General features: G+C 39.2%; 1 protein-coding gene across 3 annotated transcripts in view; it reads left to right on the top strand.

The window, feature by feature from the left end:
- Positions 1-17116, top strand: part of PNPLA8 (patatin like phospholipase domain containing 8) — a 139239-nt gene that overhangs the window by 79146 nt on the left and 42977 nt on the right. For 2 of the 3 annotated variants that reach the window (XM_059074802.2, XM_067042870.1), the window contains exons 2-3: positions 6377-7392; positions 7545-7694. In XM_059074802.2, the coding sequence (XP_058930785.1) occupies positions 6634-7392; positions 7545-7694 (909 nt within the window). In that variant the 5' untranslated portion in view covers positions 6377-6633. Of the gene's footprint in view, positions 1-6239; positions 7393-7544; positions 7695-17116 lie in introns of all 3 variants that reach the window. The other variant, XM_067042869.1, reaches the window with a different exon arrangement.

Raw genomic sequence — 17116 nt, 5'->3', positions numbered from 1 at the left:
TCCTTCCCAGTTGTCTCGTATTCACAAATGGCACTTTTCCTGTTTCTCTGTTTAAAAACACTTAAGTTGTCTTGACACCTCCCTCTCCTTACCCCATTCTTTCCTGTCACCAAGTCCTGTGTTTTGTTGTTTACCCCACTTTCAAAGTGTGGCTCAAAGTAACCCTCGTTTCCGTTATAGTACCTTTACCTTAATTCAAACCCTTGTCACTTCATGTCTGCATTATTGCAGTAACTCGGTGAAGTCCTGCATACATTCATTCTTTCCATCGTCAGCGGAGCCTCCACCTCGAAGTTCCCTTATTTCTTCTAGTTAAAACGGCATTCCGTTCTCTAGTGGGGCGTCTAAGCCTCACTGTTCTACTTATACCTCCATTGTATTTGTACTACCCTATAAATAGGGAGTCTGGTCCTCCCTCCTCTTTTCTCAGTTGAGATGGCACTTCCCAGTTTACCTTCTTTATCTGTTTGCAATCTAACTTTTGTCCCAGGTGAATTTGCTCTCCAAACCCTTGTCTGCATTTACTAGTGTTGTGATTTGGGAGCAGTTAAATTCAGCTTGTTGATTTTGTTGACAGCTCTCTCTGTTGAGTAATTTTTACTTGACAACTGTAGTTTCTAGACAGGTGTATTAAAATAGTATGATCATGAGATCGTCTTGTTTTCCTTTAATTGTTCCCTTTTTCATATTTGCTTTATGTGCTGTATTTCAATGCCAAGTCGATAGGTGTATTCATAATTGGTCATGAGGATTATCTCTTAATGGAAAGAAACAATGCAGATCCGTTACCTCTAAGCTACGTAGCTCTGTCCTCTGCTTGACTCTTAGGCCCATGTCTACCATCTTTCCCACTTCTTACTTTCCTTTAACTACCTTATTCTTGCTATTCCTGAATAGACAGAGCTTATTCCTGTCTCCAAAGCCTTGGTTGCTTCTTCCTGTTCCTTGAATGCTTTTTACCCAGAAACTTTTAATAATTCGCTTCCTCGCTTCATTCAGGTCTCCAGTAACATGTCAACTCAATTCTTCTCCTGACCACATCAACTAAAATAGCACTTTCTGTGCCCTTTCTCCCCAACCCCCAGCTTTATTTTTCTTCATGGCACTTCTTGACCTGTTGCTATACATTATATTAGTTATTTGTTTATTAATTAGTTGTCTTTTTCTCCAAGACCTAGGAGACTACCTGAGGTTTAATAAGTAAGTGGATTTTTCCTTTTACTATGAAATAGTATCCCTTTTTAATCTTATTTCATGCTTTTGCCTTAAATTTGCCTTAAAGGGCATTTTGCTTTCTTTTGGTAATATAGGCCTGGTATATATTTTCCCCTATTCCTTTATTTTTAACCTTTCTTTATCATTATATTACAGGATTGTCTGGTAACTAGTGTGTAGCTGGAGTTTTCATTTCTAAAATTTTGCTCTTCCTGTACACTCTTTGTACAGTTCTCTCTTTTTTTGTTTCCTTATTTTTGTTCCTTCTATCATTGAATGTTTTAAACCTACTGAATTTTTTTCTATTATTTCTAATCTTGGTTACACGTTGGTATACTTGCTGATACTCCCTTGAAGTGATTCTTCTTTGTGAGTTAATCTTCAGTGGTGGTTGCTGAGTGTGGGAGTCTCTTGCCGTGAGCTTTGGAAGTGTCCTTCCATGGTAGTTTCAGTGGACTCAGCAGAGGCTCCATGGAGTTCACTAGCTCTGACTAGTTTTCATTTGGTTAGGGTTTCTGCACCATAAAGGTAATGTGACTGCAGATCCAGGCGTGTGATTCCTCTTCAACTGTGGATTTCCCACTGTTGGTTTTGTTTTGTTTTGTTTTTTTAACTTTATTGTGGTAAAAAATATATCATAAAAATTTACCACCTTAACCATTTTTAAGTGTATAGTTCAGTGGCATTCAGTGCATTCATGTTGTAAAAACAAATCTCCAGTACTTTTTCAGTTTGCAGAACTGAAACCCTACCATTAAACGACAGCTCCCCTCTCACCCATTCCGCCAGCCCCCTGTATCCATCATTCTGTTGTTGTTTTTTTTTTTTTTTTTTTTTTTTTTTGCTGTATGTGGGCCTCTCACTGTTGTGGCCTCTCCCGTTGCGGAGCACAGGCTCCGGACGCGCAGGCCCAACGGCCATGGCTCACGGGCTTAGTTGCTCCGCGGCATGTGGGATCTTCCCAGACCAGGGCACGAACCCGTGTCTCCTGCATCGGCAGGCGGATTCTCAACCACTGCGCCACCAGGGAAGCCCTGTATCCATCATTCTATTCTCTGTCTCTGAATGTGACTGCTCTAGGTGTCTCATGTAAGTGGAATCACACAGTACTTGTCCTTTTGTGACTGGCTTATGTCACTTAAGCTCATGTCCTTAAGGTTCATGCATGTTGTAGCATGTGACGGGATGTCCTTCCTTTTAAAGGCTGCATAATATTCCATTGTGTGCATATACCACATTTGTTTATAACTGTCTGTGGACATTTGGGTTGTTCCCACCTCTGCTATTATGAATAGTGTTGCTATGCACATAGGGGTACAAATATCTTTTTGAAGCCCTGCTTTCAATTCCTTTGACTATATATCTAGAAATAAGATTGCTGGATCATATGGTAGTTCTAGTTTTAATATTTTGAGGAACTGCTATACTGTTTTCCATAGCAGCCTCACCATTTTACAGTCCCAGTAACAGTGCTCAGGAGTTCCAGCTTCTCCACATCTTTGCCATCACTTGGTATTTTCTGGTGTTTTGTTTTGTTTTGGGGGCTTAACCAACAGAATTTATTTCTCAGGTATTTTCTGTTTTGTTTTTTTGTTTTGCTTTGTTTTGTTTTTTATACTAGCCATCCTGATGAGTGTGAGGTGATACCTCATTTGGTTTTGATTTGTATTTCTCTGTTGATCAGTGATGTTATTCATCTTTACATATGCTTGTTCACTGTTTGTATGTCATCTTTGGAGAAATGTCTGCTCACATCTTTTACCCATTTTTTAATTGAGTTATTTGATTTTTTGTTGTTGAGTTGTAGGAGTCCATTATTGGTTTTGAGTATGGCTTTTTACCCACGAGTACTTTAGTTGTATTTTATCATGTTATTTCTGTCTTGGGGATTGTGAGGCTTATTAATTCGGCTTATTACATTGACTGCAAGTCCTGAGGGGTTCCAGAAGAGCCAGGAAAGCAGATAAGTTTGCTTCTTTTCTCTCCTTCCCTCTATAAAATTGAGTGTTTTAAAATAATATGCTTACATGCTACTTAGGCAGATTTCAGTTCGGACTGTCACCTTCTGAAGAGTCACAATGGGTTCTTGGTTTCTGTCTTGTTCCGGTACTCCATCTGTCAGCCATCTGCTGGAAGCAGATCTTACGTCATTCCTTTGCTTATCATACTTCATTGACAGTTCGATCTTTAATCTCCTTGGCGAGATTATCAGACCTTTCGTAACCTGGTCCACCTGTCTTTGCAGTATCACCTTATCCCTCTCGCTCATAGTTCTCTCCAGGTCCTGGAATGAAAACAACGACTTGCAATTTTTGCTGAAAGTGTGTATATTTTCTTAAATGCTTTTCGTGTGTTTCCTTGTGTTTGTTTTTCCCATTATCTAGAATTCTCTCCTTCTCCTCGTGTCTTTTACAATGTAATGAATTCCTTTTTTGCTCAGTTTTCAGCTTTTTTCAGGCTTACCTGAGTATCTCCTCTCACCTTGTGTCTTCCATTCACATAGCACCATCTGTTAAAGTGCATTAAAGTGTTTGCTTTTTTCTTTTTAACTACAAAAGTGATACCTGCTCTTTGTAAGTAATTGAGTCTGTCCAAAAGTAAAAGTGAAAGCCCTTCTCATTCTCTTTTGATTCTACCTCTCAGTTCACAGGAATTAGTAAACAGGTACTTACCCTTTCAGAATCTGTGTGTCTGTGCGTGCGTGTGTGTGCGCGTGTGTGTGTGTAGCCACAGATATAAACTGCATATATAGGTTTTTGTTTTCTTTCATTACATAATATCTTCGTGTCTACGTCTTTGTATCCTCATGTGTGTATGGTATATATGATATTGCAGCTTGCCTTTCTCACTGTACTGTGTATGAAGAATATATAGGCAGATCATCTATTCTCCTTAACTGCTGTGTAACATTACTTTGTAACTCAGTTTATTGTATGTATGTACCATAATTTATTTAACCATCCCTTGCTAGAAGAAACTTGAGTTGTTTTTCAGTGTTTTGTTATTTCAAGCAGTGTGGCAGGGAATGTGTGTACATACCTCTACTCCTATGCAGTTACTTCTGTAGGATACATTCTTAATAGTGGAATTGCTAATCAAAGAATATGTGCCTTTAAAATTTTGATAGATAGCATTTAAAATTTCATTAGATACTGTCAGATATTTCGTTAGACACTGTCAGGTGTCCCATTTCCCCAGGTATTATCAGTACTGGATATTATCAGTCATTTATATTTTACCAATTGAAAGAACAAAATATCTGTTTTAAACAGCATTTATGTTGTGGTTATGAACCCCTTGTCTGTTAGAAGTGGCACGCAGCTTATTCTACTCTGACTTCTTTGATGAGATAAACACTTTGTACTAGACGGTGGAATCTCCCTCACAAGGCTGCCTCGAGCTCTGGCCGCAGAGTTTCTTGGTGTCCCGTCTGTGGTCTTCGCATCTATAGCGCTCGGTCCGGTGCAGAGTTCTCGTCGGACGTGTGTCCAACACACAGTGAGGCCAGACAGACTGACATGCCCACGTTTGGAGTGGGAGAAAGGTCGATTGCAAGGGTCATGCAAGGAGAACGGGTGGCTCCTGCTCAAAACACCTGAACTCTGATGGGTTTCGGGAAAGAATCTTTATAGGCAAAATCTGTGGGGAGGTCTGCAGGGTGTGTGCCGCTCCTCTGATTGGTTGAGGTAACAGGGTGGTGTTCCAGGAATCTCAACCATCAGTCTTCTTGGGTCCCCGTGCTCGTGCTCAGCCTGCAGTTACCATCCTCCACCTGGGTGGGGGCCTGAGTTCCTGTTAGAGAGGTACCAGATTGCTCTGTACATCCCCCCAGGAGGAACCAGGACCCTGGCCCATCTCTGTACTGTTGCTTCTTTCTGCAGCACCTCATTCCCTTAATTAGTAACTGTTTGAATCTGCCTTTTGGAACTCAGGGAAGGTCTAGGAGGCTGAAAGCCTTTTTCCTACAAACGAGAAACTGGGGACACAAAGGCTTTTGTGCCTGGGAGGGTCCTGCTCAGTTTCAGCCCCCCTTTTCTTTGATATGCCTCAGTCTTGAGTGGAACAGCTGTTGGAAAGGAAAATAACATTTTGGATGGAGAGGTTAATCATAAACTCAGCAGAGGACCTTGGTTTTAGGGGGACTCAGTTTCAGATTAAATATTCTACAAACGGTTTGCAATGAGTAGGAGTGTAAGACTTGACTCTTGTCTTCAAAGAACTTACAGTCTAGTGTCACATAAACTGTCAACACTTTTAAATAGCATAGGAAGGAAGAAAAGCAGCATAATATCTAAATTGTGTCAACGAAAAATTACTCAGTAGATCTAAGAAAGAATTGGAAAATTTTATTTGAGCCAAATTTGAGGATTATAACCTGGGAAGAGCATCTCAGAAAGCTCTGAGAACTCTTCTGCCAGTTAGAAGTCAGGACACAGTTTAAGTTTTTTCAGACAGGAGGCTGTACGTTAAAAGATGTATATTGACAGTTTACGTAATCCAGATTTAAGTGCCATCGTGGTGGATCATGTGACCCTTTACAAGATCAAGAAGGAAGGCTCTGTCTTCGTGAGGCTAGGAGAATGTTGCTGTTTATGATTGAGCAGGTATTCCTGCTGATGGGGAGGTGTGGTCAAGTCATGATACAGATGCACCATGCACAGTGTGGGCAGAGGGGAGGCCAAAGGGCAGAGAAGAATTTTTCTGTTTAAGTTTTTCTTGTCTTGCCATAAATATGAATTTTATTTCACAATTGCATGTTCAGTTTTGTGCTGTAGGAAACCTTATCTATTGGGTAGCTTCTCTAAATTAGTTTTCAAATTAGTTTTCATGAAACATCCTACTACTCACTAATTTTTCATTGACTTCCGTAATAAAAGATGACTGATTTTCTGTTTGCTGAAAAGTGAAATCTGTTTTGCCATAATGAAAAGATATTATCCTATCTTCTTTTGAGGCAAGTTGCTGAGTTGAGTTCAAGTAGTAATTTACCTTGAATCCTAATTTTTTTTTCTCTTGCATTTCAGGTAAGACCATGAATTATGGCATTTCTTAAATGAAGCATTCAGGAATGAAGTGAAAGTCATAACGTATAGAAAATAAATGATTTTTAAGTTATGTCTGTTAATTTGACCATAGGTCTCTATTACATTTACCTCCTTAGTAATGCGAGAAGTCTTTGTGGGAAGCAGAGGAGAAAGCAGCTGCCTTTCTTGTGCTCGCCTAAACGTTACTGGAGGATAAGCCACATCAGTCTACAGAGAGGTTTTCATACAAGCAGAATAAGATGTAAATGGACCAAAAGTGAAGCTCATTCTTGCAGTAAGCACTGTTAGTCTCCAAGCAACCATGGTTTACATTTTGGAATTTTGAAACTTAGCACTTCTGCTCCCAAGGGACTTAACAAAAGCGAGCCTTCGTATGTCCCGTATTAAAAATACTTTGAACTCTGTTTCGAAGGCTGTTTTTGGCAAGCAGAATGAAATGATCTCTCGTTTAGCTCAACTTAAGCCAAGTTCTCGAATATTAAGAAAAGTGTCAGATAGTGGCTGGTTAAAACAGAAAAAAATTAAACAAACCATCAAATTTCTGAAAAAATACAGCAACAAATCAGCAGAAAAGGGTTCTTTTGCAGCAAAGGAAAGTCACGTTATGGAGAAAGAAGATATAGGTAAACAAAGCCTTTTTCATTACACGAATAATCTAACCACGAAATTTGGAGAGTCATTCTACTTTTTATCAAGTCATATTAATTCATACTTCAAGCGTGAGGAAAAAATGTCTGAACAAAAGGAAAATAAACATTTCCAGGACAAATCAGAACTTGAACTTAAGAAGACTGAAGACGAGAAACACAGTTCTCCAGATGCTGGCGTCCTGACTGATCAGAAGCCGGGCTCAGAAGCTTCTGTATATTCTGAGGACAATGCTGCAGATCCCAGTGGGCCGCCTGAGGCTCTTCCCGTGTCTACTAAACAGAGTCTTGCTAACTTTCTTTCTCGTCCCACTGAAGGCGTACAAGCCTTCGTAGGTGGTTATATTGGTGGACTTGTCCCCAAACTAAAGTATGATTCAAAGAGTCAGTTAGAAGAGCAGGAAGAGGCGATGAAAGCTGAGCAGGCCATCAGCAAAGACAAAAATGCAGAGGAGAAAAGGCGGTTATCTCTTCAGCGAGAAAAGGCAAGTCGTTATTCAGTGTGCTTTTAAGTTTTAATTTTTGTCAAGTTTCTAAGTTTCGTTTCCTAATGGGACCTAAGAAACTTTAATCATCTGTTGGTATCACTGGAGCAGTTGCATACTCAAATCATACATATTTTAACATGTCTTTGTAGATAATTGCCAGAGTGAGTATTGATAACAGAACCCGGGCATTAGTTCAGGCATTAAGAAGAACAACTGACCCAAGGCTCTGCATTAATAGAGTTGAAGAACTGACGTTCCATCTTCTAGAATTTCCTGAAGGAAAAGGAGTGGCTGTCAAGGTAATTCTGATTACCTTTAATCTGGTTTTATCTTGGAATAAAAATACTAATAAACCTTCTAAAATGGAGAATGCAGCGCGTTTCATCTTTCTATTTAAATATTTTTGTGGTTTTATCATACATGTGATGTGTTATATATTTAGTAATTGCCCTATGATATGCATTATGCTAAATGCTCCCTTTTATTCTATAATATGTTATGCTCTTAGTACTCATACCTATACTTTAAGATTAAACATTTTAAAATACAGGATAAATCTCAGAATATTAGTTGAATTGCCTATTAGCTGCCAAGGTTTTCTTAAATGCCGTGTAGGTATTTATGCTGTGTAACTACTCTTAAGACTGGAGTCGTAATTCATAAGTAAAACCATTGCTAATTTTTATTTCATGATCTTTCTGTATTTGAAAGTCTAAAAATTTTCGTGGTCTAATCAGTAATTGAACTTGTGATCCTATTACTAAAACAATTAGCTTTTCTTTGCCTCAGTGTTTTCAAATATAAAACAGTGGAGATAATTTAGACCCATTTAAATAGACCGTTTTCAGAGAAAGAATGTAAAATGTGAGTGATGCGGCTGAGTCTCTTTACACCTGGACTGAGTTTATTTGTAAAATATGTATTGAACAATTTGGAAATATCATGTAATGAATAGACAATGTTAACGTTCTGTTAGAGATCCGTTAGTGCTTATTCTTAACCTGCCACCCAGAAAATTACAAGTTAACTTAGTTCGTATTTATTCAACGTTTTGATAACCATCTTGCTGAAGAGTTATGTTTTTAAATCATTTACCCTCTGTAGTTTTATATTGTATAATGCATACATTATAATAACTAAACCTCAGAATTTCATGTTCATAGAATTTGGGATTATCTTTCATATATATGTAATCTCTTACTTAAAAGATAAAATTTCCAAATATAGATATGCTTTTAGGTCACTTAACATGTCGGTGATACACTGCAAGCAGAGCTCTAAGATGGAATTGCATACTTTAAAGAACTTTTAAAGAACGTTTTATTGAAGTGTAATACACATGCAGTTTTAAGTGTAGAGTTCATTGCGTTTTCACATATATCCACGTAACCAGCACCCAGATGAAGAACAGAATTTGTTGGCACTTCAGAAGCCTCCCTTGGGCCCCCTTTCAGACACAGTCTCCCCCCAAAATAATCACAAATCAGTTTTACCTGTTTTTGTACATTATGTAAACTCTTATGATTGGCTTCTTTCACTCAACATGCTGGTAGGAATCTTTTACATTGTTGTGGGTAGTTGTAGATAATTTGTTCTTGTTGCTTTTGTATTCTGTGGTGTGAATGTATCACAGCTTATTTATTCATTGTACTGTTGTTGGATTTCTGGGTAGTTTTCAGTTTTAGTCTGTTATGACTAGTTTTGCTAATAGGAACTTTGAGAAGTCTTATTTTACATAACTGATCCCAAATCTAGGGACCCTTCAATACCAAGGAGAAATGTGATATGTGTTTTCCTGTAGAACGGCTCACCTTCTGGATTTACCTGGCTTCCTCCTCATTGGTATAGTTGATGTATTCCTCTTTCCTTTTTATTTCCTGCACATTGGAATTTACATATAAAGACCTGATTGAGTTAAGCATTTTCTTGTTAGGGCACATTGTAGATGACATGCACCTCATATTGCATTGTATCAGAACACATATAATTGGTTGAACAACAGTTAGTAATGCTAAGGTTGACCACTGGATTAGGGAGATCTTTTCGTTAGTCTGATCTTTTCATTGGACAATTAGGCTAGAACCGTTAGCCATCAACCGTTAACCTAATTGTTTCTAGAACTAGTCATTTCATTAGGGTTGCAGAATGATAAATTTCTAATTTTCTCATTCCTTCTGCATTATAATTGACATTCTCCTGTAAAACTAGAGCTTTTTTAACCAACTGAAGTATTTGGTTACACTCAAAGATCAATGCTGCAGGAAAAGCAAAAGAAATGCTTAATTTCTTTCTACTTAGTCACCAGTTTTCAAAGTAAGGAGTTGCTTTCTTTTTTTAATAGATCTTTATTGGAATATAATTGCCTCACAATACTGTGTTAGTTTCTGTTGTGCAACAAAGTGAATCAGCCATATGCATACACATGTCCCCATATCCCCTCCCTCTTTAGCCTCCCTCCCACCTTCCCTATCCCATCCCTCTAGGTCATCACAGAGCACTGAGCTGATCTCCCTGTGCAACGCTGCTGCTTCCCATTAGCTATCTATTTTACATTCGGTAATGTATATATGTTGATGCTACTCTCACTTCGCCCCAGCTTCTCCCTCCCCTCCCTGTGTCCTCATGTCCATTCTCTATGTCTGTGTCTTTATTCTTGCCCTGCCACTAGGTTCATCAGTACCTTTTTTATTTTTCTAAGATTCCATATATATGTGTTGGCATACATGATTTTTCTCTTTCTGACTTACTTCACTCTGTATGACAAACTCTAGGTCCATCCACCTCTCTACAAATAACTCAATTTCGTTTCTTTTTATGGCTGAGTAATATTCCATTGTATATATGTGCCACATCTTCTTTATCCATTCATCTGTCGATGGACATTTAGGTTGGTTCCATGTCCTGGCTATTGTAAATAGAGCTGCAGTGAACATTGTGGTACGTGACTCTTTTTGAATTATGGTTTTCTCAGGGTATATGCTCAGTAGTGGGTTGCTTGGTCATATGGTTAGTTCTGTTTTCAGTTTTTTAAGGAACCTCCATACTGTTCTCCATAGTGATTGTATCAATTTACATTCCCACCAACAGTGCAGGAGGGTTCCCTTTTCACCACACCCTTTCCAGCATTTACTGTTTCTAGATTTTTTGATAATGGCCATTCTGACTGGTGCGACGTGATACCTCATTGTAGTTTTGATTTGCATTTCTCTAATAATTAGTGATGTTGAGCATCTTTTCATGTGCCTCTTGGCCATCTGTATGTCTTCTTTGGAGAAATGTCTATTTAGGTCTTCACCCATTTTTTAATTAAATTGTTTGTTTTTTTTGATATTGAGCTCCATGAGCTGTTCGTATAGTTTGGAGATTAATCCCTTGTCTTTTGTTTCATTTGCAAATATATTCTTCCATTCTGAGAGTTATCTTTTTGTCTTGTTTATGGTTTCCTTTGCTGTGCAAAAGCTTTGAAGTTTAATTAGGTCCCATCTGTTTACTTTTGTTTTTATTTCCATTACTCTAGGAGGTGACTCAAAAAAGATCTTGCTGTGGTTTATGTCAAAGAATGTTCTTCCTGTGTTTTCCTCTAAGGGTTTTAACGTCTTTAATCCATTTTGAGTTTATTTTTGTGTATGGTGTTAGGGAGTGTTCTAATTTCATTCTTTTACATGTAGCTGTCCAGTTTTCCCAGCACCACTTATTGAAGAGGCTGTCTTTTCTCCATCGTATGTTCTTGCCTCCTTTGTTGTAAATTAGGTGACCATAGGTGCATGGGTTTATCTCTGTGCTTTCTATCCTGTACCATTGATCTATGTTTCTCTTTTTGTGCCACTACCATACTGTCTTGATTACTGTCGCTTTGTAGTATAGTTTGAAGTCAGGAAGCCTGATTCTTCCAGCTCTGTTATTCTTTCTCAAGATTGCTTTGGTTAATCGGTGTCTTTTGTGCTTCCATATGAATTGTAGAATTTTTTGTTCTAATTATGTGAAGAATGCCTTTGGAAGTTTGATAGGGATTGCATTGAATCTGTAGATTGCTTTGGGTAGTATGGTCATTTTCACAATATTGATTCTCCAATCCAAGAACATGGTATAATTCTCCATCTGTTTATGTCATCTTTAATTTCTTTCATCAGTGTTTTATACTTTTCTGAGTACAAGTCTTTTGTCTCCTTAGGTAAATGGGATTGTTTCGTTAATTTCTGTTTCTGATTTTTCATTGTTAATATATAGGAATGCCAGAGATTTCTGTGCATTAATTTTTTATCTTGCAACCTTACCAAATTCATTGGTTAGTTCTAGTAGTTTTCTGATGTCATCTTTAGGATTTCCTATGGTATAGTATCATGTCATCTGCAAACAGTGACAGTTTTACTTCTTCTTTTCCAGTTTGTATTCCTTTTATTTGTTTGTCTTCTCTGATTTCCATGGCTAGGACTTCCAAAACTATGTTGAATAAGAGTGGCGAGAGAGGACACTTTTGTCTCATTCCTGATCTTAGTGGAAATGGTTTCAGTTTTTCATCATTGAGTGTGATGTTTGCTGTGGGTTTGCCATATATGGCCATTATTATGTTGAGGTAGGTTCCCTCTGTGCCCATTTTCTGGGGAGTTTTTATCATAAATGGATGTTGATTTTTGTCAAAAGCTTTTTCTACATCTATTGAGGTGATCATATGGTTTTTATTCTTTTATTTGTTAATATGGTGTATCACATTGATTGATTTGTATATATTGAAGAACCCTTGCATCCCTGGGATAAATCCACTTGATCATTATGTGTGATCCTTTTAATATGTTGTTGGATTCTGTTTGCTAGTATTTTGTTGAGGATTTTTGCACCTGTGTTCTTCAGTGATATTGGGCTATAATTTTCTTTTTTGTGATATCTTTTTCTGGTTTTGGTATCAGGGTGATGGTGGCTTTGTAGAATGAGTTTTGGGAGTGTTCCTCCCTGTGCAATTTTTTGGAAGAATTTGAGAAGGATGGGTGTTAGCTCTTCTCTAAGTGTTTTATAGAATTTGCCTGTGAAGCCATCTAGTCCTGGACTTTCATTTGTTGGAAGATTTCTTTTTTTAATTAATTACTCTATTTATTTATTTATTTTTGGCTGTGTTGAGTCTTCATTGCTGTGCTCGGGCTTTCTCTGGTTGCAGCAAGCGGGGGCTACTCGTTCTTGCAGTGTGCAGGCTTCTCATTGCAGTGACTTCTCTTGTTGTGGAGCACAGGCTCTAGGTGCAGGCTTCAGTAGTTGTGGTTCATGGGCTCTAGGCGAGCGGGCTTCAGTATTTGTGGCGCATGGGCTTAGTTGCTCTGCAGCATGTGGGATCTTCTCGGACCAGGGCTCGAACCTGTGTCCCCTGCGTTGGCAGGCGGATTCTTAACCACTGCGCTACCAGGGAAGTCCCTGTTGGAAGATTTTTAATTACAGTTTCAGTTTCATTACTTGTGACAGGTCTGTTTATATTTTCTAATTCTTCCTGATTCAGTCTTGGAAAATTGTACCTTTCCAATAATTTATCCATTTCTTCATGGTTGTCCATTTTATTGGCATATAGTTGTTAGTAGTAGTCTTTTATAATCCTCTGTATTTCTGCAGTGTTAGTTGTGATTTATCCTTTTTCATATCTAATTCTATTGATTTGCATCCTCTCCCTTTTTTTCTTGATGAGTCTGGCTAAGGGTTTATCAATTTTGTTTATCTTCTCAAAGAACCAGCTCTTCGTTTTATTGATCTTTGCTATTGTTTTCTTCGTTTCTGTTTCATTTATTTCTGCTCTGATCTTTATGATTTCTTTCCTTTTATTGACTTTGGGTTTTCTTTGTTCTTCTTTCTCTACTTGTTTTAAGTGTAGGGTTAGGTTGTTTATTTGAGATTTTTCTTGTTTCTCTTTTTTTTTTTTTTTTTGCGGTACGCGGGCCTCTCACTGTTGTGGCCTCTCCCGTTGCGGAGCACAGGCTCCGGACGCGCCGGCTCAGTGGCCATGGCTCACGGGCCCAGCTGCTCCGCGCCATGTGGGATCTTCCCGGACCGGGGCACGAACCCGTGTCCCCTGCATCGGCAGGCGGATTCTCAACCACTGCGCCACCAGGGAAGCCCTTTCTTGTTTCTTGAAGTGAGATTGTATTGCTATAACCTTCCCTCTTAGAACTGTTTTGCTGCGTCCCATAGGTTTTGGGTTGTTGTGTTTTCATTATCATTTGTTTCTATGTATTTTTTAATGTCTTTGATTTCGTCAGTGATCTCTTGGTTATTTAGTAGTGCAGTGTTTAGCCTCCATGTATTTGTGTTTTTTATAGTTTTTTTTTCCTGTAATTGATTTCCAGTCTCATAGCGTTGTGGTCAGAAAAGATGCTTGATGTGATTTCAGTTTTCTTAAATTTACCAAGTGTTGATTTGTGACCCAAGATGTAATCTATCCTGGAGAATGTTCTGTGTGCACTTGAGAAAAAGTGTATTCTGCCACTTCTGGGTGGAATTTTCTATAAATGTCAATTAATCTATCTGGTCTATTGTGTCATTTAAAGCTCTGTTTCCTTATTTTCTGTTTGGATGATCTGTCCATTGGTGTTAGTGGTATGTTAAAGTCCCCCACTGTGATTGTGTTACTGTCGATTTTCTCTTTCACAGTTGTTATCATTTGCCTTATGTATTGAGGTGCTTCCCTGTTGGGTGAATGAACATTTATAATTGTTATCTCTTCTTCTTGGATTGATCTCTTGATCATTATGTAGTGTCCTTCCTTATTTCTTGTAACAGTCTTTATTTTAAGGTCTGTTTTACCTGATACGAGTATTGCTACTCCAGCTTTCTTTTGATTTACATTTGCATGGAATGTCTTTTTCCATCCCTTCACTTTCAGTCTGTATGTGTCCCTAGGTCTGAAGTGGGTCTCTTGTAGACAGTATATATATGGGTCTTGTTTTTGTATCCATTTAGCCACTCTGTGTCTTTTGGTTGGGGAATTTAATCTATGTACATTCAAAATTATTATCGATATGTATGTTCCTATTACCATTTTCTTAATTGTTTTGGGTTTGTTTTTGTGGGTCTTTTTCTTCTCTTGTGTTTCCTGACTAGAGAAGTTTCTTTAGGATTTGTCGTAAAGCTGGTTTGGTGGAATTCTGATTTCTCTTAGCTTTTGCTTATCTGAAAAGCTTTTGATTTCCCCATTGAATCTGAATGAGATCTTTGCTGGGTAGAATAATCTTGGTTATAGGTTTTTCTTCTTCATCACTTTAAATATATCCTGACACTCTCTTCTGGCCTGCAGAGTTTCTGCTGAAAAATCAGCTGACAACCTTATGGGGATTCCTTTGTATGTTGTTTTTTGTTTTTCTTTTGATGCTTTTAATATTTTTTCTTTGAATTTGATTTTTGTTAGTTTGATTAATATGTGTCTTGGTGTGTTTCTCCTAGGGTTTGTCCTGTGTGGGACCCTCTGTGCTTCCTGGACTATTTCCATTCCCATGTTAGGGAAGTTTTCCAGTATAATCTCTTCAGATATTGTGTCAGACCCTTTCTTTTTCTGTTTGTCTTCTGGGACCCCTATAATTTGAATGTTGGTGCGTTTGGTGTTGTCCCAGAGGTCTCTGAGATTGTCTTCAATTCTTTTCATTCTTTTTTCTTTGTTCTGCTCCTTGGCAGTTATTTCCACCATTTTGTCTTCCAGCTCACTTATTCGTTTTTCTGCCTACATTATTTCAGTATTGATTTCTTCTAGTGTATTTTTCATTTCAGTTATTGTGCTGTTCATCGCTATTTGTTTGTTCTTTAGTTCTGCTAGATCTTTCTTAAACATTTCTTGTATTTTCTCAGTCTGTGCCTCCATTCTATTTCTGAGATTCTGGATCATCTTTACTATCATTATCTGAATTCTTTTTCAGGTAGATTGCCTATTTCTTCTTCATTTATTTGGTCTTGTAGGTTTTTTTTACCTTGCTTCTTCATCTGTAATATATTTTTTTGCCGTCTTGTTTTTTCTTTTCATTTTTTGTTTGAGTGGCATTGTGTTCCTGTCTTACTGGTTGTTTGGCCTGAGACTTTCAACACTGGAGTTTATAGGCTGTAGGGTAGAGCTGTGTCTTGGTGCTGAGATGAGGACCTCTTGGAGACATCACTCCGATGAATATTCCCTGGGGTCTGAGGTTCTCTGTTAGTCCAGTGGTTCGGACTCAGAGCTTCCACCACAGGAGCTTCGCCCTGACCCCTGGCTCGTAAGCCAAGATCCCACAAGCCATGTGAGGTGGCAAAAAAGAACAATAACAAAGTAAAAAATAATGTTAGACTAGGAAACTAACAGCTATGTTAGACAAAATATAAAAGTAAAACTATAGATGAAACAAAAAAGAGGAGGAGGTAAAAAGGTGGAAAAGGCCTAGGCTGTGGAGGGCAGGGCCTAAACAAGGGTGAGGTTTGGGCGATGTGTGGGACCAATGTTTAAGACTCACAGGGCTGGAAAAGGCCCAGGGTGGGGGGGGACGTAGGGGGAGCTTAAGCTCAACAGAACAGAAGGGGCTTAGGTGTGCCTCCCACCTATGGTCTCAGAGGGTGGAGGACCCACCTGGGAGCCCAGCAGGCTTCCTGGGCTCAAGTGGACGGGGCACACACCCTCTGCTCCTTTCCCTCTCCTCTGGTCCTGGAGGGTCCATCCTGCCTGCCTCTCCTGTTCTGTCCCGGCCTCCCTCTATGCCCCCAGGACCAACCCGGCCCGGAGGGGACCACTGAAGGCGTAGGACCTCTGAGGGCAGACTTCCCCAGCCATTTGGGCAGGAGAAGTGCTGGGCTTGCTCCACCCTGATCCAGGCCCCGAGGGTGCCTCCAGGCGTAGGAACCCCTCCCCCCTCTCAGCCACCCCTGAGGGGCACTGTTCGTGTCTGGCCTCAACTTCTCTTCACGCCTCAGTCCCCCCACATCCTACTTGTTCGCTTGGGGGTTCTTCCCATCTCCTTGGGCGTTGGGGTCCTCCACCAGTGTCCAGCAGGTGCTCTAGTTGTGGGGAGATGCAAACTGCATCTCCCCACACCTCCAACTTCAAGAGTTGCTTTAAAACCTGCCTCAATGGTGAGATGAATTTTTGGCATTTTTTTCTGTTTTTCTTTTTATTATCATTATGCCCTCATAGTTTTTCATAAATTGTGTTTCTGTAATCTTTCCCCACCTCCCTTTTTTCTAAATGCTGAATTCGTCTTAACTTTGATTACTAGGAGTCCTTTCAAGCTGATTCATGTTTCTTTTCTTTTAAAAATTTTTTAAAAACATTATATGTAGAAAATATAGGGCTTCCCTGGTGGCGCAGTGGTTAAGAATCGCCTGCCAATGCAGGGGACACGGGTTCGAGCCCTGGTCCGGGAAGATCCCACATGCTGTGGAGCAACTAAGCCTGTGTGCCACAACTACAGAGCCTGCGCTCTAGAGCCTGTGAGCCACTACTGCTGAGCCCACGTGCCACAACTTGGAAGCCCACATGCCTAAAGTCCACGCTCCGCAACAAGAGAAGCCATAACAGTGAGAAGCCCGCGCACCGCAATGAAAAGTAGCCCCTGCTTGCCACAACCAGAGAAGAACCTGCACACAGCAATGAAGACGCAACACAGCTAAAAATAATATAAAATAAATAAAAATTTGAAAAAAAAAGAAAATATACATACTATAAGTATACAGCTCCGTGAATTTCAAAAATTGAACACATCTATATAACAACCACCCAATTGGGAAACAGAATGTT

Source organism: Kogia breviceps, chromosome 9 (assembly GCF_026419965.1).
Source record: "Kogia breviceps isolate mKogBre1 chromosome 9, mKogBre1 haplotype 1, whole genome shotgun sequence".
In the NCBI taxonomy this organism is placed as follows: domain Eukaryota; kingdom Metazoa; phylum Chordata; class Mammalia; order Artiodactyla; family Physeteridae; genus Kogia; species Kogia breviceps.
This window is presented reverse-complemented; position numbering and strand designations above follow the sequence as displayed.